Genomic DNA, 27,626 nt, shown 5'->3' on the forward strand with positions numbered 1-27,626 from the left:
TTGGTAACTAAAAAAGGTAAACCTATGAGGTTTTTACTTTACAGTGAATGTTGTTTAGCATAGTCGTTTAGCATGCTGGGCTTTGAATAAAAATAATTGTATTATTATTATAGAAAGCAAATAATAACAAGTTTGTTTTTTATGTGTGAACCCTATAGTGCAACATACACCACCTTTAACTGATCTAGTCACGAAATTCACGGTAAAGAAAGAGATGCCAAGACCATTTCCAGTTCTGGGAAACCGCATGCGCACATTCGGTGCCAAATCTTTCCCAACTGCTCTGTTTTGCTTAAACTGTTTTCATGTCAAAAGTCTCGTAATATTTAACAAGTTCATTTGAAATTAATTTGTAGATGTTTAGGTTCTGTGGGCGTTTTCGTTCATTTTTAAAAACGTTTGCATTACGTCTATTTATTATTATTATTATTATTATTATTATTATTATTATTATTATTATTATTATTATTATTAGTTTATTTGGCAGACGCCTTTATCCAAGGCGCCGTACAGAGACTAGGGTATGTGAACTATGCATCAGCTGCAGTAACTCAAAACTACGTCTCACCAGAAAGACAGAGCACAAGAAAATTAAATGAAAAGCTCAGGGTCACACAAGTCAGTTTTTGAACCGGGGACCTCCTGGTTACAAGCCCTTGTCTTTAACCACTGGACCACACAGCCTCCTGGGCATCTTACATTATGGGGGAGAATTCTTTATATACCCTTGCACTGCTAAATGTACGTTTATTCCATGAAAACGTTAAATGTTTCTTTTTTAATGACATGAATATTTGTTTAATTTGAATTTAGGTTTCTAAATTAATTAATAACGGTTACATAAAATTCAATACGCATACACCTAAAATTGTAAAAATAAAAATAAAAAACACAAAACAGCCCCAGTGGTACAACTTAAATAGTACATTATATCAAACGAACCCCAGTCTGACCGCTATCTTGTATCCTAACTTACTAATAAACTAAATTATTAATAATATTTCAACAGAATTAGAAAACATCCGTGCTGGTTGAATGAAAGCCAACATTATTAAGGAGGCTTTTCAATTAAATTGTGTTTTACAGAACACTGATTGGGCGGCGGGGTTCCTGTCTGGTCGGGATTTCTTTGGCACGTTTTAAATATACTTGGCTGCAGTTTATGGCATAAGCAGAATGCCTTTCAATACTGACGTCATGTCAAAATGTAGCCATCTGTTTCTTTCTTTATAAAGATGTATGCAGTTCCTAGTTTATGTACTACACAGTATAAAGGAAAAAAGTCTTTAAAAATGGCTTTGTATTTATTATAAAAATAATACTGACCCAGCCAATTGCGTTCTTCCAATCAGAAACCAGCATTTTACTTGTATCAGAATGCTGATTACTAATTGGGTAATTAAAATGAATAGACATTAGCTTGTTACACTAATTAAAATAAAATAGATCAAACCCTTATAAAAGTTTACCATGGTAAATTTGTATGTAATTTTGCAGTTTTCCCATGCTTTGTTTACGGTTATAGTACGCATTTATCGTAGTTTACCATGGTTTGCCATGGTCGTTTAGGCCTATATGTTTTACCATACCTGTCTGGGCTTTACAGTGTTTACCTATGCTTTACCAAATTTATTACTCTCTACAATAATACACATTAAAAAAAAAAAACAAAAAAAAAAACACAACACACAAGTAGGTCTGCTTGCTATTTTAATTAAACTAATATACATTTCTGTTTACTATATTACATAATCTTGTGTATAATTTTAGTAGTTGCAGGAACTCGCTTTTCCTTTTCTCTTTGCTCCCACTTGCTCAAACCAAATCTGTATAATTCAATATAAAGTATAGCAAAAAGTGTTTCTTACTGTTTGTCCTTAGGACAAATCTGGACACTTTTTTTTTTTTTTTTAAACCGTCAATCATCTATTGACGGTGCTCCTGTCTATAATCTTTGAAAGCCCTCTTATATTTTTAATGTTCCCATGTGTTCAGCATATGGTTAACTGCATTGACTGCCCTCTGTGAAGAATCGCATTGCTGGCACACAGTGGCACTCCAGAACAGAGCTGTAGGTAACACAAGGTGCTAAGGAACAACGTGCTTATCCGACATGTGGGCGTCATACACTCAGTGTGGAAGACCTCTTCATCTGTGAGAATATAGTAAGGTAGAAAATCCGGCATCAGATACATTTTTCATTAAGTATTTCTGGAAGAAATATTGAAAATAGCTAGGTGGGGTGGGGGATCATGGATTTGCATCTTCCATATGTCCCAATATAAAGATGAGAAGAGAGTTTTGCTATTTGTCCCCACAAGGTCGCTATGCATGAAAGGGTTAACATAGTTACAACAAAGCACACACATTTACTTGGGAAAGTGCACTGAAACAGATTTATTCTTTACTATTTCGGTTAGCCACTACATACAAATATTATTTAGTGTCAACTAAGCAATTGCTAAAAATAACTGAACACTGCTGTTTTCTCCGTAGTTGTCAGAAACACAAATTAAGCATGCACGTCCGCTTTATATCCATAATTCCAAATCATATTTTCTAATGCTATAACCTCAATATGGCAATATGATTAATAAATAACAGCAGGTGCTTGGTTTAGTTCTTATTATTGCTAGTGTCTTCTTCAGAGAAGTGTGGAACGGATTTCTTTGCCACCACATTGTCCAGTCTTTGCCCCATCAAGTACGGATTCACGCTCTGAAAAGTTATGGAGAAAATCGTTCAATTTAGCAAGCGTTACAACCATCTACCTTTTACAGGCACACAAAAGTTACACCTTGACGCATGTAAACCCACTTCAGAACTACACTGCTTATACAGTGTCACACTGGAGGTATAATGGATTTGAAATGTTAGCTAGTTCCCTAAAGTCTAAATTGGACAGAGTTCAGACGAAAGGCCAAGCAAGGTGTGTGGTGACCCCACTGAGCGCCTCAACACTATGAAAAGGATTCTTGGATCCTGGTTATACCCATCCAAGTCAGTAAAATAAATGAATTGCAAGCAGATCTACAAGGACACCCGTGTATAATAGCCATAGATTATTGGCATACCCTGACCCAATCTCCATCTTGTTGGATGAACTTGACAGAATTCTCAGCACAAGATGACCACCCCCCCTCCCCAATCTCCAATGCAGGCTTTGGAACATAACTCAGATGACCTTCCAGCACCTTGTAGACTCATGCAGAGTGTGTTCAGGCTGGTATATACTGGAAGGTGCTACTACTTGAAAAGGTTCCAAAACGTTGTCTTCTAACTAAATATAATGGTTTGTATCCTCGATAAAGCCTGTATGTAAAGCAATGGAACTCCTAGTAAAGAAACAAAATTACCCTCTTGCGTCTCTTTGATCCGCCCTTCATCTTCTCATAAAGAAGTGCCTTGTTCTACAAAAGATAAAAACAAAAGTTGATAATCAGATTGTCAGATTGTTATAGATCTCATTGTTGAATGTAAGAGCTTGGTTTGGCACGGATCCATAATGAATACATGGAAAACCACAAAGAATCTGCTATTATTGTAGCTATTAATAAAAAATAAAAAATAAATTTAATTTGCTGCACTTTTGGGGTGTTTATTGTCATCAGTAATTATACAAATACAATTTAGGAAGAAAGCATTTCAAGGGATCAAATCAAGGGAAGTAATGTTAAAACTTTACAATGCATTAGTAAGACCTCACCTAGAATATTGCATTCAGTTCTGGTCACCTGGTTAAAAAAAGATACTGCTGCTCTAGAAAGAGTGCAAAGAAGAGCAACCAGAATTATCCCGGGTTTAAAAGGCATGTCGTGTGCAGACAGGCTAAAATAACTGAATCTGTTCAGTCTTGAACAAAGAAGACTACGCGGTGATCTGATTCAAGCATTCAAAATTCTAAAAGGTATTGACAATGTCGACCCAGGGGACTTTTTCGACCTGAAAAAAGAAACAAGAACCAGGGGTCACAAATGGAGATTAGATAAAAGGGGCATTCAGAACAGAAAATAGGAGGCACTTTTTTACACAGAGAATTGTGAGGGTCTGGAACCAACTCCCCAGTAATGTTGTTGAAGCTGACACCCTGGGATCCTTCAAGAAGCTGCTTGATGAGATTCTGGGATCAATAAGCTACTAACAACCAAACGAGCAAGATGGGCCGACTGGCCTCCTCTCGTTTGTAAACGTTCTTATGTTCTTATGTTCATTTGATCTCTGAAGCTTTAATGCAGCAAACCTTTTAAAAAGTGCCAAATGAGGTCTTGGCAGAAATGAATGTTATGCTGAGAAAAAATAATGTGTTACCACAGTTTGTATAACTGTTTCCACATAGTGCACTATTTCAAACAAGTAGTGGACTTATATGGCGTGCATATGTATAGCAGATTTTACAGCAAGCAAGAGTGAGAATCAATAAGTATAGATCACACGTAGTAAAAAGGTACATAATACATGTCACATCAAAGTAGAGAAATCAAACCGTGCTCTTTAGATTACCCCCCAAATCATCACTTTTATTACTAAAACCAACATTTTCTCAAGGTTATATACCTTATGCATTTTACATGTCGTTTGAATCTACAAGATCAATAAGGGCCAATGGAAATAAGCCATACAAAAACTATAGAGAGGCATAATCTTCAGTGTGGTTTGCGGTGGTGAGTCAGGTCACAAGATCTGACTGCAGCGAGACCACTGGAGTTGAACTGAGCTCCAGCACTGGGAAGTATTTGTACCAGGTGGTGTTTTCTGTGTGAACCTGGAAAACACCACCCAAAAACCAACGCCTTCTCTTTTAATATACAATCAAAAGATATGGTCAGACGTCTCATTGCAACATATAGAGAAAGTTACTCTGGCCCAGGCTGGTTTAAATGCTGTACCTTCAAAGGGACTTCACTGAAGCACAGAAGAGTTTCAAAGTTCTAAAGCAGTGGGTCAACCAGTGAACATCAAAGCACTCACCCACTTGCCCAGTGCTGGGTAGTCATGCTCCGGGTCAAACCGGTGCTGTTGGAGTTGGTACTCTCTGCTGAACTCGGCCGTGTCAGGGGAGTTCTCCAGACATCCGTCCACAGCTGTGTTCCCAAGACAAGACACAGCAGTCACAATCACAGATATCAGCACAGCGTTAAGACAAAGGGAGTTACTGTATACATTATATGCAAAATAAAAATGATCTGGCTTGGCCTCATTGGTCTTTGGTGACCCCTACTGGTCTGGGCCTCCAGAAACCAGGCAGCTATTTCCCAGCAGCTTGGTAACATCAGCTGCTCAGGTTTGGAGGTTTGACAGATGAAAAGAGGGGAATGAGCTGCTGTGGGGAGGTGACATTAGATTTTTAAAATGGCTAGAAAAAAGAATAAATTAAAGATAAAACTGACATATTTTAATCTGCCTGAAACATAGGCTGTCATATGTATGATAGATTGTACTAACACACAGTAATCTTTCACAAGTGTAGTACCAAATCACTTTTAGGTGCTGAAGTCATAGGACTTTATCCAAGGAAATTAAAATTTAAACCTTTCCAACTGTGGAGTTTTAGAAGTCCCATGTTCACAGTCATTACAGACCTCTACATTTTTATTTCTCTAGGTGCGTATTAATCCAATGACTGTGGGTTCACCCGGGGATATGGCCAGGTTCAGATCTCCCAACACGATCAGACCTTGCCAACTGGACGCATCCCAAGCACCCTTTCTGGCCCAAACCAGTGACTGCTATTGATGCGAATCAAAGATTAATGAGATGCTGTCTGACAGTGACTTTCTTGTCCACCAATGTAGGATTGTTGTCCCACCTAACTGTGGCTTGAGAAAAATTAGTAATTTGCATTGTCAGGCCCACACACTGGGTTATACCAGAAAATGTTTAATCTTTTTTTTTTTTTAGTACTTTTACAAGAAATGCTTTAAGCCTTCCAAAATGAGTTTTAGCTGTGCAACAGGAAGATTTTTTCTTAAGTTTCAAATGTTGTTAATTATCTCAAGCATTTTATATACCAACGGCAGTAGGATAATAATGGAGGAAATGTTCCAAAAAGTAAATCGTCCAAACTGTGAAATATGTACTAATGGGGCTTTAAACCGTATATATTTTTATTTTATAGTTTTACATTATGCATGTGCTGCATAGGCTCTAATTCAACGCTACAATGATTCCCCACCACTATCAGTATTAATTAGTCTTTTTTTTCAGAAGCTGGTTTGCTGGTTTGTAAGCCTGACAAATAATGATCAAAACGGAAACTGGAAACGGGAGCTTATGTGAACAAAAACAAAGCATCCCTGGGGGCATTATTTTTTTATTATTTGTTTATTTAGCAGACGCCTTTATCCAAGGCGACTTACAGAGACTAGGGTGTGTGAACTATGCATCAGCTGCAGAGTCACTTACAATTACGTCTCACCCGAAAGGGAGCACAAGGAGGTTAAGTGACTTGCTCAGGGTCACACAATGAGTCTGTGGCTGAGGTAGGATTTGAACCGGGGACCTCCTGGTTACAAGCCCTTTTCTTTAACCACTGGACCACACAGTAAAATAAACTGTAACACCGGTAAAAGTACTTAACTGAATACAGCCAACCATTAAGACAATATCTCAAAGTCTTTACCAATATGACAATATGTTATGTCAATGTGAAGAACACACTTAGCATGCAGGGTTTATACAATCCTGCAAATATGAAGTCAGTATCTTAAGGGGTACATAAGGACCTTTTTATTTTATTGTGTTCCCATGTGTTGCTACAGCTGTTTATGTAAGGTGTGTGTATTGTTTTAAATTTTTTTAAAAATAAAAAAATACCTGTTTTTCCAAGAGGGCAGGGATTTGGTGGATTGGGGTAGCCCTGGTCCTCACTGAAGTCCTTGGGAATGTTATCACCAGTCAGCTCTGCCACAATGTTGGGAATATTTCCATAGGGACCTAGGTGCTGCAGCCCCTCGTGAGCTCCACCTAGTGGATGCAAAGAAGAACATTTCACAATGTAAATTGATTGGAGCCAGGTGCGGGGGAATAATCATTTGGGTATGGTTTAAAAGGGCTGGGTTAGATTGTGCATGAAATCATGTGGCAATGTGTATTCAAACTATATTAAATCAAACAAAAATATTGAATACTGTTCTCCAAAGAACTACAGACTGTATAAACAAAAAGCAATTTTTTTTTGGCAGAGTGTATCAAACCTTTAGGTTTATAATTTATTTCAATAGAAAACACTAGATGTAGTGCTTAACATATGGCAGCAGCTAGAGAAAACTCCAAGTTTAAAATTTAAACTCACTAAGGATGTTTGGGGTAAATATCAATTTTCTGGGTTTCAGGAAGTTAAACTGTAAGTAAATCTGCCAAAAATGCATCCAAATGTCTGATCAAAGGGTAAAGAAACTGCCAAGACATGAACTATTTCAAAATAAAGAGCTGAATATGGCTAGCCAGGCCAACAGTACAGAAGTAATATAACACAATAATAAAACAAAATTGCATTACAATTTAATAGATGTAATCTTGAACAAATCCATTCTGCTATTCTTTGCACATCTAAAAGCACACAAACAGCACAGCCAGTAACATGTTTTTCACAGTATCCCTAAAATATTAGCAAAGAATGAAAAGCCTTTTCTCCAACGTGTTAAAAGTTTGACAGAGAAATAAAGCCAATTCATTTTCTGTAGCCCAACAGAAAAGGCATCTGCTTGTCGGAATAGTTTAAGAAATCTAATGAAAACTACAGAGAGACGCTGTTTTTTTTTTGTTTTTTTTTACAGTAAAGTAAGATTAACACACATCTAGTCTGTTGCCACAGAGAAGCCATGAACTAATTCCTCTACACAGAGTTCACATATCAGTGGACAAACATTTCAGCGAATGCCTTCATCAGGGTTATAATGATGAATCAGTTGTGAACTTAGTTAGTTAAAGGGTGTGAGATGGTTGTTCAGCCTCCATTAGTCCTAGTTGTAAGGTTGTCTTTTGAAAAGTCAAATAAAGTCTAATAATATATGTAATCCACTCTGTATGCGTCAAGAACTGCACCTGCACTACCACATTTGTATTCCATTATTTAATCCAAAGAAAGTCAAACTAGAGCATGCCATTTATATAAGACATATACCAATGATTCTGTTAATAAATTCCAGTATTTTAATCTGGTATATTGTTTGATGAGCAATATAATTTGCTTTCCTCTTCTGCCCCCTTGTGGCAAGTAGCTGTAAATGCTTTCTTTTTTAAGATTTCCCCAGGTTTTAAAATGTTGCAGGAACTCTGTTTATAACATTTTCATCGGATTTCTATTGAGGAATGTCTGTGTTAGTGCATACACACATCTAGTGGAAGTTTTGAAGTGTTTCAATATACTGTTATACTCTAGCAATATGTGTCTTCTCTCAATAACTGCTTATACAGCAAGATCATTCCTTCCTTTCTCTGCTTTATGTGCAGTGTTGGGGAAGTTACTTTACTTTTAAAGTTAGAAATAGTCACTTCTCAAGACTGGTTTGGTCAGGCTGCAGCTCCAAATCTTCTTTCTTTGAAGATCCAGCTATTAAACCCACTCGTTCCCTCCTCTGAGGCCATTTTCTAGCAAGATGATATGAAAAGCGTGTTCATGTGACATGTAAGGTTTGACCTGCACTGCTGAAGCGCTTTCTGATTTCCACTTTATCCATCAGCTGTAGTCCCTTTTTTAAATGTAACGAAAAGTAACCCTGTATTATCAGAATATGTAATCTGTTACCACATTTCATTACCTGTCCAAAGAAGGAACCATCAGTTACAAGTTACTGAAAAATGTAATCAGATTACTGTAGCGTATTACTTTCCAACACTATGTGTGTGCGTGCGTGTATGCATTAAGACACAGTCATTCCTTCTGTTAAGTGTCAGTGTGTGTAATTGTGTACTTCAGAATGCAGTCGCTCTCCGTCACTATGGTTGTGGATGCAATGTGATGAAGACCTTGCAGAGTAATATAATGGCTTTAACAAGTTAATGCAGAACTAGTTGACATACAAGCCTAAAGTGTATTCCTGAATACTTCTTGTAATGAGCTGTAAAAAGAAGTGTGATTATAATGCTGAAATCAGGATTGCCTGCAGTATGTCTTATGAAAATAAAAATACAAAATTAAATCATCAGTGGCATGTAAAAGTACATAACCATAAACTAAATCCCTTAGACAGAATTTACCTCTCTAGCCACGATAAAGAACATCCTTCTCCCATTTGTGTCACAGGATCTCTTGACAGTAGTTCTCTGACACATATATAGACCGCTCCACTATATTATTGGAAGTTTGCCATGCTAATGGTGTAAGAAAGGGTTTCAATCCCTTAGCTATTACTGTAAGACAGAGGCTTAGTGAGACTTTGGTAGCAGGAACTTTGAAAGGACACCTCGACCCAAGTGAGTCATTTCTTCTAAGTCGCCCTGTATCCCAGCCAGCTTTCACTCACAATGTGTGGGCACCGACGCCAGACAGACTGCTTCCTTGCAGCTACTTGCTTACCTGGTGACTGCTGTCTCTTGTCCTGGCCGTGCAAAGTACATCTGTGGTGGTCTCCACAAAGCCAGAGACCAGAGGAGCTCCCAGTCTGCATGCACACAATCTAGTCAAACAAAACCTTTTTCTTTATTCACAGCTGAACTGAGGATTAGTTGTCGAATTTCCTCAAGGTCAGCGATATTGGTAATTATGCAGATACATTGAATCCAGTTGTCAGCAGTGCTATACATTTGAGGAAACTGTTTTGCCAAGCAGAATGCTACATATCTACAGTAGATTCAGTATAACATCATTTCCAGCTATCCCATACGCCCTACATTTTAAAACAATCACGCTGAACAAGACACTACATTATACACTGTTGAAGCCCTAGTGTGTTTAATGCTGCATCTGGACTACCACAATTAAATATTTGTATCCTTCGCAACACTAGAGAATCACAACATTTTTTGTACTGTATAAACAATATAATTACCAAAGCAATTTAACAAGTATTAATCCATGCTGTTGGTAACCAAGCTAAAAAGGAAAGCCTGTAGCTTCAACACCTGCCATATGTTTGTTTGCATGATTAGGTTTTCAAAAGCACTAAATTGTACCCTTTGTTAGCTGCTTGACAGTCAGTCTCTGTTACCAAGGAAATAGATATCCTACCAAGTCAACAATAAACCAGCAAGGCCTTTTGATTGAGGCAACAGACTGGGTAGCTTTCAAATTTCAAGCGCTTCTGAAATTGTTTAATATTGTTTCTCTGTTAGGTAAGAGTGACTGGAATGGTTTTGTCAGCATGTATATTTTAATGTAAAAATGGAAATGATAAACACTGTAGTATGACATGGGAGGATGGGGCATGATGTAAGGGGAATATAATATCTGATCAAATGGTTTGTAAACAAAGTAAAATATGTGAAAAAAATCACTGATGAGAAATGTGTCAGAGAAATGCTCAATTTCTATTGGACACCCGTGTAACAGAACTCTAATGAGAGCTGTGTACCAACTACAAAGACTATGATTAACACAACAACAAACCTATGTCAATGCAGGGATGGAAATAAGACTTCCATTGCATAGCAGTTTGATCCATTCCTGGGTTTACTATGAGTTTAATAGGACTAAGCATGTTACTTACACACTGTGGCTAATTAAGCTCATAGTAAAACCTGGAATGGGTGAAACTGCTATGCAATGGCAGCCCTAGTCAATGTATGTAATCTGTAGCAACAATGTGGCAGTGAAAGGGTTAATTTTTACACTGGTAATGGAGCTTAAAGAAAATCAAAGAATGCAGCTGTGTACCAAACTAAGACAATAATTCAAACTGTACTGTGTTTATAAACAGCAGCCACTGTGTGATTATGGAAGCTGTGTTATGTCAAAGGTCACTGTGAAGATCCAGAGGATTTATATAACACTGATGATATGAAGTTGCTAGCAGCTTTAGTAGTAGTGATCTGTTTACTTTGTTTGATGTGCATTCAGTTTCACAACATCCCCATGTGAACCGAACCGCAATACGCATCAATCTGCCCAAACGAACCAAGTGTGAAAGCGCCAACGAAGGAAATGGTTCACAAATTTGCAATCCTAAGCTTTTTAGAGTCCGTGCAATTCACAAATGAACAGTGTGGTAAGCTGCGCAGTTCGACTCCCATCTTACCCTGCATGTCAAAAATGACACCCAATGTGTTCCAGACCCCTAACATAAAATTAACAAGATAACATTACGGACAGTGGCACTGGCAGCTGTGGTAACATATAAATCACATCCTAATGCGTCAAGAGCAGTGGCTTTTCAATCAATAACGATAATGAAATTACATGACAGGAGTACTTTTCTTATCAACTTCAGCCAAAATATACAATGAATAAAATGAACACATCAATAAAACATAGGCTAAATAAACTGTCTACATGTGGACTCAATCAGCTTGTCATCAGCACCAAATAAACATGCTTTCTGTTCTGGGTGGGAGCTGAAGCTGCTATAGTGTCTGTGTGTGGCGTGGGGGGGAATTGTATTCTCCTCTTTGTCATACAGACACCATACCATAGCTCTGCCTTGTGGACAATATCTCCTTCGGTCATACAGTTTTTATTAAATTTTTTAGAAATCTGAAAGCAGTTTGTGTGAACGCTATGGAGTTGCCCTGCCATAACATTGAACCCATATATGTATTATAAAATAGATACATGGATAGGACATTTAACATGGTACACTTATGCAGTGAGTGAGTGAAGGGGATATTGTTTCACACTTTCATTTGAATTCAGTTTCCTGCAGTGCTGATGTGCAGTGAATCAGTACCTTCGATGCTCTGTGGTCCCACCAGGTTAGTAGCCTGGTGAGCTGGGTACTCCACCCGCGGCCTGGCGATGCCCAGCTGCTCCATGACTCCATGCAGCAGGCGCTGGATGTCAGCTTCAGACACCTGGTCAGGAGTCCTGGGGCTGTGACAGAAGACCAGAGCCCCACCACACACCATCAGAAACACAGCATGCTGGAGGAGGACAGTCATGGTGGCCTGGAGTGGTAACACACAACTTGATCAGTCACACAGAGACCACTGTGGGTTACCATCTTAAAAATGAGCTGTTCCTAAAAATGGTTCATAAAAATATTTCTTGCAGTTGGAAATGTACTGTAGTGCTACAGGCATCTTTAACATTGGGGTTATGTTGCCAGATGAACACAGACCCTTTACCTCATAATGTAACTGCTGCATACAATTGATGTGAAATGAAATCCATCCCCTTGATAAACAACATATGTAAAATTTAATTTTTGGATGGTATTTTCAGAAGCTCGTTTGTAGGATATTTTCAATTTTTTTTAAACGCATATGTTTATTTCATATAAAATCCATATTTAAACAGGATGCGTTGTGTTTAATTACTTCCTTTAACGTCATAACCTCTATACAGTCTCACTACGCAGCATCATAGAACTGATCCGGGAGGTACATTTTAATTAAAAGGAAAGAACATTCAAATGGCCCAAAATTGGAATCATTATGGCAAAAAAACACACCTTTTTGTCGTTACATTGTGCACATAGATTGAATGCAATGTTTACTCTAGAAACGTTGAATTAAGATGCACTTACCGAAGAACAGGTTGCAGAAATGATTGAGACAAGGACTGTTCTTTCTGCAGCAATGTTGCCTGTGGTTTAGTGTGAATAATTTATGCTGTTACTAAGGCTGCAGCGCTCGGTGACATCAGAAGCAGTTTGATTGGTCCTTGCGCAAAGACAACAGCAGCATCGATCTACTCTGGGTACAGGTGTTTCTGCTGCTAAGGGCTGTAATAAAGACGCAGACTCACTTATTTCTTTGATATAACGGTAAAACGCCAATGATCAGCTGCAGTCTAACTTAGTTGGCATTTTGTATATTTTATGTTTTCTGTAAAAAAAATTTTAAAAAAAAACAAAAAAAAAAACGATATGCTAGAAATAATTTAGCTTCGATTGCTTAATCAAAAACGTCAACTACCTGCGTGTATTGCAACCCTTCAGCTTACTATGTAGGTTTGTTTCGTGCCTTCTTTACTCCAGTTGTGGCATTAGTTGAAAGAATATTTGGTTCCAAGCTTGTATTTATGCAGATATTTCAAAGAGCACTATAGTTGTGATGCAGTTCAAACCTACTCCGGCAATAGCTTAGCTACAATCACGCCATGCGCCAAAACTAGTGGTATTTTAAATATTTGCATATGCTGGGGAAAAAAAACACAATAAACAAGATACACAATAAAGAGACCATGTACAAACAAGCTAAAAGATAATTCAGAAACACCAGGTGCTGTGTTGTCATGATTTTGACTTGCCTTGTATCTGACTCAGTTATGCAATAGCTTCTTTATATACAGTGCAATGTACTTAACCTTCCATAGTGTAATTCAGTTGTGTTCATCACTGGTACTTGTTTAGATAGTATTGGAGTATTACTGCATTAAGCACAGGGAGGACAGATATGGGCATGTGATTTGTGAAATCCTCACTGCCACTGGCAGAGTGCATTGTAAGGAAAGTTATTGATCTGGGAGAAAGCCTCTGCTTTGGTTTCCTTGGTCATCACACTTGAGGGTAGAGTTCACTTCCTGTAACCATCCATATACATCAATAAGAAAATACTGGAATGAAGAAAAAAACAAGTAAGAGCATACAATGCCTTTCAGATTCATCTATGTTCACAAAGCATTACTCTTTGTACAAGCCAAAGATGATGCAGAGCAGGTTATTATGCTGTATATTAACGTGCTGGGTGTCCCTATAAAAATGAATTACAACACACAAAAACTGCAGCAAGACCGTTTCTATTGTGATTAAGAGCAGGGTTAGAGGACTGTGCATACAAGATTACCAGATTGTTTTTAATGTTATAGTTCAATACAATCTCTCTGTACAGATAAAAATATAAACCTCCCGAGACCACTGGTGAAAAGGTCAGTTCATTAGTATTCTGACAATATGGTCACCTGCAGAAGCACTTCTTTTATGTAGAATCTGAATGCATCTCAGAGTAATGCTTAGAAGATCCACCAGCTTTATTATGTAATGTACTCAAGGAGGAGTCAGCTAGAACAGAGGTCCCAAACTGGGGGCAGGGAATCCTGAAGAAAATACACACACATGCTTTCCTAAACGATTCCCAGGTCAATTTCTTTACTTGAAAGCTGATGTCTGAAACATCTAAAACTCACCATGGGAATTTCTGCTCCATGAGAATAAACAGCCCTCTTCCTTGTCAAGATCAGTAGACAGCCAGCAATATTTTAAAGGCAGCTGAAGACCAAGTACTTTGACTCAGTTGAACCCAGTCAATGTATAATACTGAACTTTATCATGCCTGCCTTCCTCAGTGAGCATGGTGGTCAGTCACATTGTTTAGGTATACTGCAGTGTTACCACAGTTAAATGTGTAGCAACTATCAATGTCATGTTTTCCTTTCATCTTTAAGTATGAGGGCTTGCATGTGCGATTATAAATTATTACCACCACTCATAGGTTAAATCAGTATTGCATACAGATTTTATTGCAAGTTTTGCATCATTTTAAGTTGAGCACCAAACATTTGTTTTTGGTCACTCAAAACATTTTTCTTACAGTCTGTAAAATTCTCCTACCCCCCCCCCCCCCCCCCCACCAAAAAAAAAACTTAAACTTAAAAAAAAAAACAATTAAAAGCACTTAAGACATTACATATATACCTTAGTAAAAGAAAAAATCAACCAAATTAACTGTGGTTCAGTTTATGACATAACATATTGCTCTTCAGCCAATTACCAGTATCTATTTTCATAAATTATAAAATCTCCCATTCTAAAACAAGTTCAGGGAATCTGACCCTTAACTGTGAATTACTACTGCTGCCCTACATTGTCCTCATCAATTTACAATACCATGCCTGATTAAGATAAATAGTTTTATATGGGTTAGTCTACCAATCAGGTAACATAAGTCTCACCACATTACAATGGTAAAGCTCATTTTCAAAAAAGGTATGGCTCACTAATGAAACAGAGTTAGCCTCTGCTTACATAACCTACTACCCAATTGCAGCCACATTACAGCTCAATCAAAAACCTTCTAGTCCTTCAACACTGAACTATTAAGACTGGAGTTGCACAAAACACCCCGAACCGTGCAAGAGTACAGTATTAACAAGAAAATAATTTAATCTTAAACAATGTAAACAAATGTAGAAGTTGTTCTTGGTGGACAACATTTAACCAAAATAGGTGCTCAAGCGCACACAACGCAGGTTTATTTTACAGTACTTTATTACAGATCTATAGGTTTAGTGGCCGATAACAGCTTGTTTGCTGGCAATGGATTTTTTGGCGAGCCTCTGTAACGACGCTTTTCCTTTTCTGCCATCTCAAGCAAGACAGATTTGTCTGGTTTCACCTGCGCTTTGCCAGTGAAAACTCTATTCTCGTTTACAATTGGATTATTTGCTTTTGGTGCTACCTGATTGGTCACGTCACCAAGAGCAGAATGCCTGGTCTGGTGGTGGAAGCGGGTTGTAACTTTGTAAATTTGGGGTTTCAATGAGGTAACAGTACAATTTGTGGATGTATTCTGGCAAGGCCCTTTATCACCACATTTGTCTCCTGGAACATTTATGCAGTGTGCTGGTTCCTCAAAGTTAGGCAGGCTTTTTTCAGCAAATAAGGATAGGCCACTTTCATGACTCACTGATTTTACCATTGGAGAGCCAATCTTTGATGGACTGTTGTTGCCCTCTACTGGTCTCCGAACTCCTAGTAGCGAATTTATTCTCCTGACAGACTGGCGCACTGGGGTGCGTTTAAATTTAAGAGGGGACTTAACATTGTTTGGTTTTGGGCTATTCAAAGAAAGTACATTAAACCTTTGAATGTGATCAGCCACCCGGAACTTGTATTCAGAGGTGTCAGAGATGAGCATTGGTGAACTCTCAACAGATCTTCTTGCATGTGGACTCTGTTCCAGTGTTCTTGCACTTTCAGTTGGTTGAATGTATTCCGAAGCCTCACAAACAGATGGTTCTATTATTTTTTGCAACTGAACCACGAGTTTGGAAACATGGTGCTGTGACTGGTTAGCTGCTGTGGTAACGTTTGCTGCAGAGTGACTGTTCAAGTCACCAAGAGCTTCCAAAGGGCAGCTGTCCTTTATGCTTTCCACCTCATAAGCAACAGTGTCACTATCATTAGTACCATTTAACTTAAATGGAACTTGGTCTACTGGTTTCTGTGGAGATTGTGGCTCTTCTACGTGACATACATTGGCATTTGTCTTTACAGGAGATGACGTGACAATATTTCTTTGTACAAAAGACAAGTCTTCAATCTGTTGGTGAACCATTTGTTTTTGAGGCGATGTGCCTAAACATGTCTCCTTCACATCACTTGAATTTCTGGAAATCAACAATGGCTCATTTGTATCTTCTTCCTTCACAAAGTTATTTCTTTCTTTCAAGAAATCATCCATTGAGGAACTGCTGTCACCTATTAGTGAACGCAGGTCACTACCGGATTCAGTGAAGGCCCTTTTGATCTTAAGCAAGGTTGATTCACTCAAGTTATTTTCATCCTCAGCAAAAGATTCATTACTGTGAGGGCTATCGGTTCTATAGCCTGGACAGAGGCTCCTAGGAACACTTGCAATGACAGGAGGCTTTCTAGCTACTAAGGCAGGCTCTGAAGAGAAGTTGTTGAGATATCTGCCCATTGGGGTCTCAGAGTTCGAGTCCTGGGACTCTTCATGGCTGGTTCCATTCCAGGAGATACGATGTGCACTCGTGTCAGACTGGGGGGTGAGCAGATTTTCTTCAGATTTACTGATGTACTTGGAACCTAAAAAAATAAAATAAAACAAAAATGTTGATTTAAAAGGATAGACGATTTTATAAACACAAGTAAAATGTATATCATTATACTCACAAGCTCTCACTTGTGCTAAAGCAGTTTTATATTTAGTAGTTCACATCTGAAAATTTAAGCTAAATTTATTGTTCACTGCTGCATAATGTTAAATTTGGCATTCAAAGTCAAGATACAAACTACACTGATAAATGCATTAGCTGAAATGGTTGTCTCCTTTACTTAGATTGTTATAGTTACATCTCAAAATGCATATATAAAACTTTGCATACACAACACAATTTGACCAATTCTTACTACTTTAAGCTGATTAGACACATACCCTTTCTTGCGAATGTGTTCCTTCTTACAACAGGACTAAAGGTAGCTTCTTTTGACGACCCAAAACTGATGTTAGTTTCTTGAGTGGCAAGACGCCAGCCAATGTTTTCAGATCCTTTAGCCGTCGGAAATGCATTTGACAAGACATTCTGCAGAAATAAAGGCATCTCGTTTATGTCTAACTAGCCATCAAACACAAAGGATCTGCAGTTTCCAATTTTCTAAAACTACTGTATAATATACATCAGAAATCTCAAATAAGGAGGTAGACTTTTCAGCATCTGAATTAACCAGTAACTAATTCAAATGAATTAGCAATTTATTGAAGATAAACAATATATATATGATGTATTGACAACTAAAATGTTTATACAACAATACATGTACATATACAAACAATCCAGAAAACATTCATAAAAACGATATTAAAGTGCAAACAAGTTCACCAACAGTAAGACTTAATTCCATTAAAGTGGTTTTTTTTCCTACATTATAAATTAATTTCTCCTAGGATTTTTTTTAGCACCATAGTTAATTACATTATCCTTATTTAGACTATACAATTCCTAGAGGCAAGTCATGGTGGAGACAAACCAGACAAAAAGGAATACATTTTAAACAGTGGGGAATGGAAACGTCACAGAAATTATATATAATTTTTTTTTTTTTTACATATAAAAAAACATTAACGCATAACAGGTTATTTAGCTAAAGATGACTAACATTGTTTCTTTGGATTAGTTATGGTTTTAGTATAATTTAAAGGCACTTTTCTGTATACAAGCACAGGTAAGTCTTGCTGTAAGGATACATCACTTTTGCATGTAGAGTGTAAAATAAAAGTAATTTTTGAGCTGATGAAGGAACACAAACGACTTGGTGAGTGTTGTTATACATTGCTTGACTTAAGTCCATATAGCAGACAAGCATTTCACATCAAAGCCAGTGAGGGCTGTCAAGTTCAACTGCTAGAATGTCCATCGTAGATATTTTTTTTATATAGTCCAAAGTCAATAGATTTGTGCAAATGAGCTGCTTCAAAAGCTTATCCAATGTAGTTGCAGGGCAAAGTCCATATTTTTACAGACTGATGAGGTCCAACATTTTCCATCATTCCCTCTCATAACATTTTTTGAAAAGTTGCATGCATGCTTAAAACAATGTGGTTAACATTTCATTGTATTTTTACAATAAACAATGTTATAGAAATACTGATGTTTGAAAATAATTGTGCCAAGTACTAATATAAAGAACTTCAACATTTCATTAAAAGTCATAATTAGTTTAAATCCACATAAGTATAGGTTACATATGTATAACAAGACTATCTTGAAAGCTTCTGATGGAAGCTTGATGTTTAGAAGAATCAGAAGAAGAGTCAAGGACTAAAACATTAACTTACAGAATCTCTGCTGCTCTTTCCAAGACTTAACCGGAGACGCAGAGACTTGCGCACTACCTCTTTTCTGTTGACTCTTGGAGAAAAGCATCCTGCTTTTCCAGATTCCACTCTGGAGAGCAATACAGTAGGGGAAGTGGTTAGCAGCAGCTGACAGATCACACACGAAACAGAACGCGATACACCAACGGTTAAAGCTTTGAGTTGCCAAAACAAATACAGAAAGGGTTCAGTACTGCAAAACAAAGTTATTTCAACCATTTGCAGCAATAAAAAGGTCTGCTTTTACATTAGGTCAAATAACCATCAATACATTTCATTTAAAATGACAGGTGACCATAACAGCACTGTAGTATTCCAACCTCTAAGTGTTTCTCAGCCTTTTTGAACCAGAAATGAACTGTCTAAAGTTTAAACCCTGGAGAACCGCTTCGCCACTGCACTTTTTTTTTTTTAATGCATTTTACTCCATTGCAAAGTTAGCAAAACAACTAAAACAAAATTCAAGGTGGTTTAAGTGTGCCTTAATGGTTTTGTAACATTTGCTGATTTTTCTTCCTTTCAGAAAATACAATGAAAAAGCATTGCTATAAAATCACTACACAGTTAAAGTTATTTTAGAAATGCAAGATAAAGTTGTTTGTGTTTGGGAGGACCACCATAAGACCATGTGTGCGATGTGAAAACAATTACCATGTGCTCATTTAGTGTTACCTGTTAACTTTTTTGCTCTCAAATCTTTTACTTTTTCTTTTTGCAGAGCTGGCTGCCAGTCTACCACTTCTTGCAGAAGGGGTAAGAGTGCCATGTGAAGACTCTAGAGATATACTGGGACTTGTGTCATTTAACTGGTCTGAAATGAAAAGAACGTGAATCATGTCAACCTTCCAACATCTAGCAATAAGAAACAAACTGCAATAGAATATAGTTTTGGAATGTTCTGCTGAATTAGTTAAGGTAAATACTGTATACACAAGTACTTATTGCAGATGTCAAATTACACTGCAATACTATGAAAAATAAGCATTTGGAGTTCATGCAGAAATAGGGGAGTAACATGTTAACAGGAACCTGAATGACCAGACCCCTGGGACATGCTTATTAAAATGTTACACTTTATTGAGGTTAGTTCCAATACCCAGGACTGGGAGCAGGGCTAGTGCAAGTTTCAAACCCATACATTTGATACTCCTTGTTTTTTTGCCTGACTACAAGTTTATTTCAATATCCAAACGTGTGTCCTGGCACTAAAACTACTGACAAACTTGTCAGATGCAACACCTTATACTGCACCTGGCTATTGGAACAGAAACAGGACCATAAGCACCCAAATGCTTATGATTTCATTTTATACTCATAAGTAAATAGTAGGATTGCTATACACAAGGTAAAAGCATCAGCCTAAGTCATTTGCTAGTCTGCAGTAAGCGTTGTCCAGCATATAATTAGCAATTTAAGCAACCTTAGCTAGCCTTTACTTCAGATTTCCTTTTGAACTACACTGTGTAATATTACCACAGTCCTTAAAATGGTACAGGACTAACACTTACTTGAGGCAGGTGTAGAACCACTACCAAACAGTTTATTTGGAAGAAATTCTAATGCAAGGTTGTGTTTCAAAGATCTTCTTTTCTTGCTTGAAAACCCCAAACTTTGAGCAGAGTCAGTCAGTAGCTTCCGTTTAGAACTTGGAGTTACAATCACAGGAGTGACTGCAAGAACAATTGATATGTTTATGAGTAAACTTAATATGCAACTGCAATCTCACAGACAGACAGAGAGAGAGAGAGAGAGAGACACACACAGACAGACAGACAGACAGAGAGAGAGAGAGGAGAGAGAGGACCCCCCCTCCTCAGGATGAACACTCTCCGAAGCCATGAACTGGTCTTATTTCACAGCACATCATAAAAATAATATTTTGTTATACAATTCATAATGCAGAACTGAACAGGCGGAGGTGATTAGCAAAACAAGTAGAAAAATGCAGCTATCAATCCTGTTCAACAGTAACGGTTATCTGTTATTATACAATGTCAATGCAGTATAGCTTCTGTAGATAAAATAAAACAGCAATCAAAAAGTACTTCACATCAAAGCACAAACAGATACAAAAATATGAGCTATCCCTGGCAGTACATTGTTAGTACACAGCTGCAGTTTCTTTGATTAGATATGAGAATTGAAAAGGTCCATTTACAAGTGCTGGTAATCTGGATTCTCTACTGCAAGAAAATGTTTTTGTATGAATTGTTTTAAACCTTGGTTAAAAATGTATATATATATTTTTTTATCATCCACTTAACTGTGGTATTTCCAGATTACACTCTAGTGCTTGAGTAATCCAATCAAGACATCACTGCATGAAGCATGAAGCAGCCACACAAGGAAAATGAAAAGCAGCTCATACTAAAAAACTGTATTTACACTGCAAGCTGTTAATGAAATATCCCTTTTAAAAGGCAAACCGATCTGAAGACCTATTCTTATTTGAAGGATTATCAGGCTTTTAAAAACCGAGCACCCGAAATTGTTACAGTAAAAATGTATAGTATAATTTCTAATTCCTGACTCTAGCTGTAACACAGCTGTAACACACACCAGGGTGTAAATTTGAAAATTAGTGTACAGTTTAATTTAGGTTTTACCCGATGGGTGTGTTTGGTCACAATACAAAATATTTTGACCTTTAGAAGGGATATATTACATCTTTATTAGAGGATGCAAATGCCTAGACCTACACACCTACCTGATCCTTCTGGCAAGGGAGTACTTGTGGGTGTTCTATTAGATTTAAACTTATGCAGCGCTCCATTAACCATATCTGGAATGCAAGATATCAAGCCAATCTATCAGGTTTCTGAACTTCTACTTTAAAAATAGGGATTTGACTGTTACAAAAGTGTTTTATTTGTGTAATCAGTGCAGTACAATGTAAAGTGGACAAGCTTTTTGGCACCCAGGCTTTGCACGTACACGTCGCACAAGGTGACAAAAAGTTTACATGCTTAACCTAATCTAGTAAATGCAGATTTACCGCCTGAATTGTTTGTAAACAATGGTTCTGTCCAACTCAAATGACTGGTTTCACAGACCCCGATTAGCACAGCTTTTCAACTTACCTCAAGTAACATTAAGTAGTCCAAGATTAGTGCTAATTAGGGTCTGTGAAACCAGCCATTTGAAAATGTACTGCCTCTGTGGCCGAGGAACTCAACATCACAACCACAGCATGGTCACCAACACATTTAGCATACAGTACAGTGCATAGCCCCGCTTATATGACGTCACTACTTCAAATGGTCTGAGATATGAGACTTTGGCAGTGCGGCAGCATTGTAAAGTTACAGCCACAAAAATGTACATTTTCCTATTAAGAAGTTGAAGTTGACGTATATAATTACAGCTGTGTACTGTGTATGTGCAACATATTAATGGGTCAACTTTCTCCAACCCCTGTACTTCCAAGATTTATTTGACTGAATATTCTGAAGTTTAAAAGAAAGAGTCTAACCCTAACTATGACTAACTTGCAATTTAACAAAAGGCTTGTAATCCCAAAATACATAACAGTACATACAGACAGCTAGATAATGTTACCCTGAGCGCACATTACTAGTGACCTTAACCACATATCCATTTTCAAGACATAAGTCCAACCTGTTCTCACCTCCAACACTGCGCCTTCTCCTTCTTTTGACTCCTTCTGACAATTCACTCTCTCCGTCCTCTGAACTTTCCAGCGACGGAGTGGAACCACCAGCATCAACTCCCAACATTGCAGGAATCTTGCTCATGATAAAATCCGGCACACAACCTCAAAAAAGGAAAGTACCACCACAGTTATTCAATGGCTTGGCAACCCAAGCAAATGACTTAGTATAACTGCACACTTTCCAATCTTCTTAATACAGAATATTTACAGGGCAAGGAAGAGAAGTTAATTTTATAGCGAGAGCAGAATTAGTCATGAATTTCCTCCTCCTTTATCCTCAATTCAGAAACCATGATCTTTTTAAATTGCCTAATTATTATTTTTAAATGGTCACTGTTTTCAATGTGTACATATTCAGTGTAATATAAATGAACCCCAAATTGAGTTATAAGGCACTACAAGCACCAGGTAAAAATATGGAGGGAACTAATTGTAGTGAATGAGACAAGCATTCATCACATCACTTTTTGGCCTTCATCACTTTGGGCGACACATTTAAGCAAACTATGGAACAAAAACAAAACCTCCCTAGGGCACAATGTAAGGGGAAAAGCATATCAGACTGCCTCCAATAAGACTCCAATTGCATAGTATTTTAATTCATCCCTGGTTTTACTAGGAGTTTAATAAGACAACTCATGCTCATAGAGAAACCTGGGATGGGTGAAACTTCTATGCAATAGGAGTCTTATTTCCATGCCTGGAATGAATGGTTCAAAAACATGAAGCAAAATAGATATGTTTATATCTAAATAAGAATTTTTATTTAAAAAAAAAAAACAATTTACTGGACAACTAACTTAATCATTTAATATAGCAGTGTTCCAGTTGTACAGACAATCTCAAATTGTGTGGTCTGTGCAACTGATAGATGCATGGTTATGAAGCCAGTACTCATCCATTAACTAAAAAAAGTCACAAGACCCCCCATTTTAGGCCAAGGTGAAGGGTAGCCTTTGCTCAAGGAGTTTCTATAATAATATGAAGACAACAAATTGTTTGAGAAGTAGTATCAGTAGGTTCACAAAAACATAGAAGCTCCCCTCGTGATGATGCCTAATTATGACTCTTACCAAAGTGTTGTGCATTTTCAATAAAACTGCGCACTGCAGCTGCCTGCAGCTTCAGACGCTTTTCTGTATTTGACGTCATCTTTTCATTTCCATCACTCGAATGCAGAAAGTTTGGAGCGAATATTACAGCCAGATTAGTGCTGTCCATCTTATTCTCAGCTGACCTAAGAAATCATAACAAAAATAATAAGCTTAATAGCCTAACTAATGCGGAAACGCTCTTTTATGCCATTACAATAACCATCTTGTGGCAGGTAGTGCAATCTCCTTCTAGATATTGGCCTCAATCTATTCTTGGCTACATTTTGTCTGTGAGATCAGCCATTAGAGAAGTCTGTCTTTTTTCAAAGGGTAAGTGTCAACCGGTTAGGTGTAACATTACACAATTTACAGTTTCATTCAAAAATGCATCGATTAATGAACTTCAAGCATGATTAAACAATTAATAGTCACTTGCTGAAGTCTTTAATTCATAGGAGATCTTGCATGCTATGACTAACAATTACACCCATCCAATCTGCTGTAGCAGCAAGATATTTTAGCAAAATCCATGAGCACGGCTGATCTGTGACTTGTCATTTAACTATGTTAGTGTCAAAAAAGAAAAAAGTTAAATACAGGAAGGTTAAAAAAAAAGAAGTTCACCAACCTTTGGGAAACATTTTTCAAAAAGTTAAAAAAGTAGCGCAGAGCATTTGTAGTTCTCTCAGGGAGCATGCAGGACAGCAGGACAGTAGCGGTGCTCTGCTCCTCCTGGGTTGGCAGTTGCTGTGCTTTAAAGAAAGCTTCGTGTAGGTCAGTGGGAATGACTGGTTCTGGTAGCTCCCTGAAAAACTGCTTGAGAAGACCAGCAACATCACACGGGGGTGCTGAGGATATACAGTCCTCACCTTGATCCAGCTTGACCTGCAGAGGAATAAGCAATATCTTTGTTTCATTCAAGTAATTGCATCTAAAGTCTAGTGCACAAACTAAATAACCACAGGGAGTCACAGGTCTTTGATTTGCTAGAAATAGCATGATGCAGAAGGTGTAAAAAGAAAATGTTTATCTTCACTCATTGGGTTATTAAAAACATTAAACATCTACGAGTGATTTGGGAAGTTTCTACTAAATGCTTTATGCGCTGTTCTTCACTGCATATTACCTTTAATGCTTTAAGTCGAACAACGGACCCAGATTTTCTAAACAGTCCCTCGGTATCGATATGCTGCGTGAGATTTTCACAGGCATCAACCAGAAAGCTAAAAAACAAAGTGTTTTTCAATTAAGATTTGCACTTTAACATTTAAATTGATAGTGTACAATTGACATGTATTGTACACATATCTTAATAAGAACGCTAAGACTTCTGAGGAGTCAATAGATTCATAGTTTTTAGTGAGAATAGTTTATTTTACAGACAATACAATTAGATAACATTTAGAGAGCTTCCAAACATGTTAACAAAAAACTTTATTTGCATATTAAAGTGTAAAAGACTGTTCCCAAATGAAGGTTTAACCATAAGCATTCCATTTGGATTAGATCAAAGGAATGAGGAAAATAGCATACCAAGGAACTGTCCCATAATCAGCCAGGTTCTGCTGTGGTAAAGCCTGTAAAGACGTCCCAAATATCTTCCCCTGATGAGGAGGGAATACAACACATATTAATATATGGCAATCACACAAGTGATAGAAACTGTACTGATTCAACCTGTCATTGGCACCACAATCCAGTTGTGGAAGAAATGCTATTCACTAAAATTGAAAATTCATTATGGCAATATTATCAATCAGAATGTCCTTTTCAAGTTTCATCACAATTGAGCCAGCAGTTATCTAGATATAGCCACAACTCTAAAGTATGACATGGTCCACCATGTCCACTCCTTACTATAAATCTGGCAGGGATATGCATTTCCAGCAGGAGTTGCTGTGATGTGTTCATTAATACATTCTAGCAAGTGTTCCACATGATTTAATTGGACAATTAATAATTACAACCTCTACTGTGGGAGAGAGCATTGACATGGCGTTTGTGTTTGTGAGAGAGGTACATAGGAGGGGGGAAAGAAAAGAATTCCAAAGAATAGTTGTGCACATATTTCCACTGTCCAGACCAGACAGAACATGTTGAAAAAATCCCTCCGAATATTTAAGTTAAGAAAACCGTTAAATATATTTTGCATAGCCATAGGCAAGCTTTTGCTTCCTTCAATGTCCAAAACATTCAGTATCGTATTTAGGCTAACTGATCATAGATCATAAAAATCACTTTCTCCAGAACTAGACAAACCAAAGCACTGGCTAATAGTTTCATAACAACCTGGTTGATAGTAGGTTGACATTCTACACTTCAATTCTGTTGAATTAAAACATTTTATAAAATTAATGTAGCGTGTCACAAGTTTATACAAAAATAATACAAATTACAAACATGCACAGTATATTTTATTAGACTTTACTGTGATTTAATTCAATCGTAAAAATGTTATGTCAAACTAATCAATCTCCACTAGGCTTAGTTAAATATTTTAAAAACTTAAACTGTGGAAATGTTTACGCAGTTCTAACAGACTCAATATTGAATACTGTAGTTAGATACCCCAAACTGTGCAGGATTCTATCCTTTCAGAAACTTGGCAAAACATCGATGTTCAAGACAAGTATACAAACAGACAGTGTTCAAATAGAAATGCAGTAGTTTTTACTGTATTTGAAATGTGACCGTTTCACTGTGTGCAAGGTCATACATATTAAACTAATAATCATAATGCAGTTAGCTGTTGACTCGTGACACACTGAGGGTGAAAATGTTGAAATTCTGTTCTTCCATTGTGTAGGGAGCACTCACATTAACTGCAACAGCCAGTATAGAAAAATAGATTCGAAACATAACATACCAGCTGTGTCTAGTTGAAGAAAGGATGGAAGGTTTAATATTTAACACTTCAATTTAATACACAAGTAAGGTTTTATCAAAAAGCTGCATATACAGTAGCGATTTTCTGGACTGTGAACGTGAAGTATGAATAGCTCCAGGAAAGTATGACTTGATCAAGCATAATCAAAACATATAATACGTTATACAATGCAGACTTAAATTATGGGTTCTATATTTACTTTCTTAAGTTACACAAAAAATACACACATTGTACTGGAAAAACCCGTTACCCTTTCCTAGATGTCTAGATCATCCAGAAAGAATCAGTCTATGAAGACACAGACATAAAACTTGCCAATTTTGGTGAACTTTATAGCAAGTCAATAAAAAGCTTTTTTTGTGTGTGTGTGAAAACATGCATGCAACGTAAGTAACAAGTTAATGCATGCCTGTCGCCTTACACACAGTGAAACTGCCACAGACTACTGAACAATTTGAGTCAAGAAGAAAAAGAAAAAAAAAACATTTCAACCAAGGCGAAACGTGAGTCAATACTTAAATGTAGATATGCGTTCTCTAGTTATATCACACTATGTTTAAATAGCCTTCACTTACCCCGCTGCATCCTGTCAGTTTGCTGCTGCTGGCACTCTTGTTTTTATTCCAGTTTTTTATTTTTATCCCGAAACCCCGCAGCTGCTGTACTATTGCCAAACGCATTACATTCTTATCCGACACCTTCTTCATTCTTGAAGCTGAACAGTTTACTTAAATAGTACTAGTAACAGTGTGTATGTGAGCTCTCCTCTGCCAAACCGATCAGATCCGATCCTCACTCGTTTAAACCCCTTCCTGCCTCTGAACTTTTCTGTCTCTCGTCTTCTTTCTTATCACTATCCCCGTCTCTCGAGTTTTAATGAAATATAACACCTCGTACCGGCTACACTCTGCGGCAGCCCCCAATACACACAAACAACAATCAACAACTTACACAAGCCCTTTTCACTTTCAAAAAACCCTGTCTCACTTGCTTGCGATCTTTCCTGGTCCCCCGCCCCTACTTTTTTTTATCACTTTCGTTTACATTTGCTTCTAATCAATATTTTTTACACTATTCGTTGTACATTCCATACCCTCTACATTCTTTTCTTTGTAATAATGTATTTAACAACTATCTTTCCTTTCTGTCCCTGTCTCCATCATCCCATTTCTCAGACCTTTCCTGCTAACGCCTCAAACTGCAGCGCTTTCTTCGTTCCACGCTTCTGATTGGACAACATCAGTTCAAATATCAGGACCCCAACACTTAGCCACGAGGTGGTCAACAGATAGCCTGTTTAGAGTGTGCTATAAAAAAACAA

General features: G+C 37.4%; 1 protein-coding gene across 1 annotated transcript; it reads right to left on the bottom strand.

The window, feature by feature from the left end:
• Positions 1 to 2,382: 2,382 nt before the first annotated feature.
• LOC117422402 (rho GTPase-activating protein 11A-like) lies at positions 2,383 to 27,626 on the bottom strand. The gene is made up of 17 exons (XM_058987982.1): positions 26,881 to 27,626; positions 24,952 to 25,022; positions 24,545 to 24,641; positions 24,047 to 24,303; positions 23,398 to 23,561; positions 22,280 to 22,426; positions 21,359 to 21,433; positions 20,160 to 20,321; positions 19,324 to 19,462; positions 18,613 to 18,721; positions 17,212 to 17,359; positions 15,307 to 16,862; positions 11,823 to 12,039; positions 6,814 to 6,963; positions 4,969 to 5,081; positions 3,357 to 3,410; positions 2,383 to 2,718 (listed from the first exon to the last, which is right to left on the bottom strand). Exons 1-17 carry the CDS (start codon positions 27,010 to 27,012, stop codon positions 2,617 to 2,619), a joined length of 3,693 nt encoding a protein of 1,230 aa, XP_058843965.1. The 5' UTR covers positions 27,013 to 27,626; the 3' UTR covers positions 2,383 to 2,616.

This window comes from Acipenser ruthenus, chromosome 15 (genome assembly GCF_902713425.1).
Source record: "Acipenser ruthenus chromosome 15, fAciRut3.2 maternal haplotype, whole genome shotgun sequence".
Classification (NCBI taxonomy): domain Eukaryota; kingdom Metazoa; phylum Chordata; class Actinopteri; order Acipenseriformes; family Acipenseridae; genus Acipenser; species Acipenser ruthenus.

Bases quoted from the DNA above. Each gene is read 5' to 3' on its own strand.
- LOC117422402 (XM_058987982.1), bottom strand. From the start codon at position 27,012: ATGAAGAAGGTGTCGGATAAGAATGTAATGCGTTTGGCAATAGTACAG. The intron at 24,642-24,951 runs GTATGCTATTTT...TTTGTTTTTTAG, and splicing joins GATTATGGGACAGTTCCTTG to CTTTCTGGTTGATGCCTGTG. The intron at 17,360-18,612 runs GTAAGTTAATGT...TTATTTCTGCAG, and splicing joins GAAAGAGCAGCAGAGATTCT to AATGTCTTGTCAAATGCATT.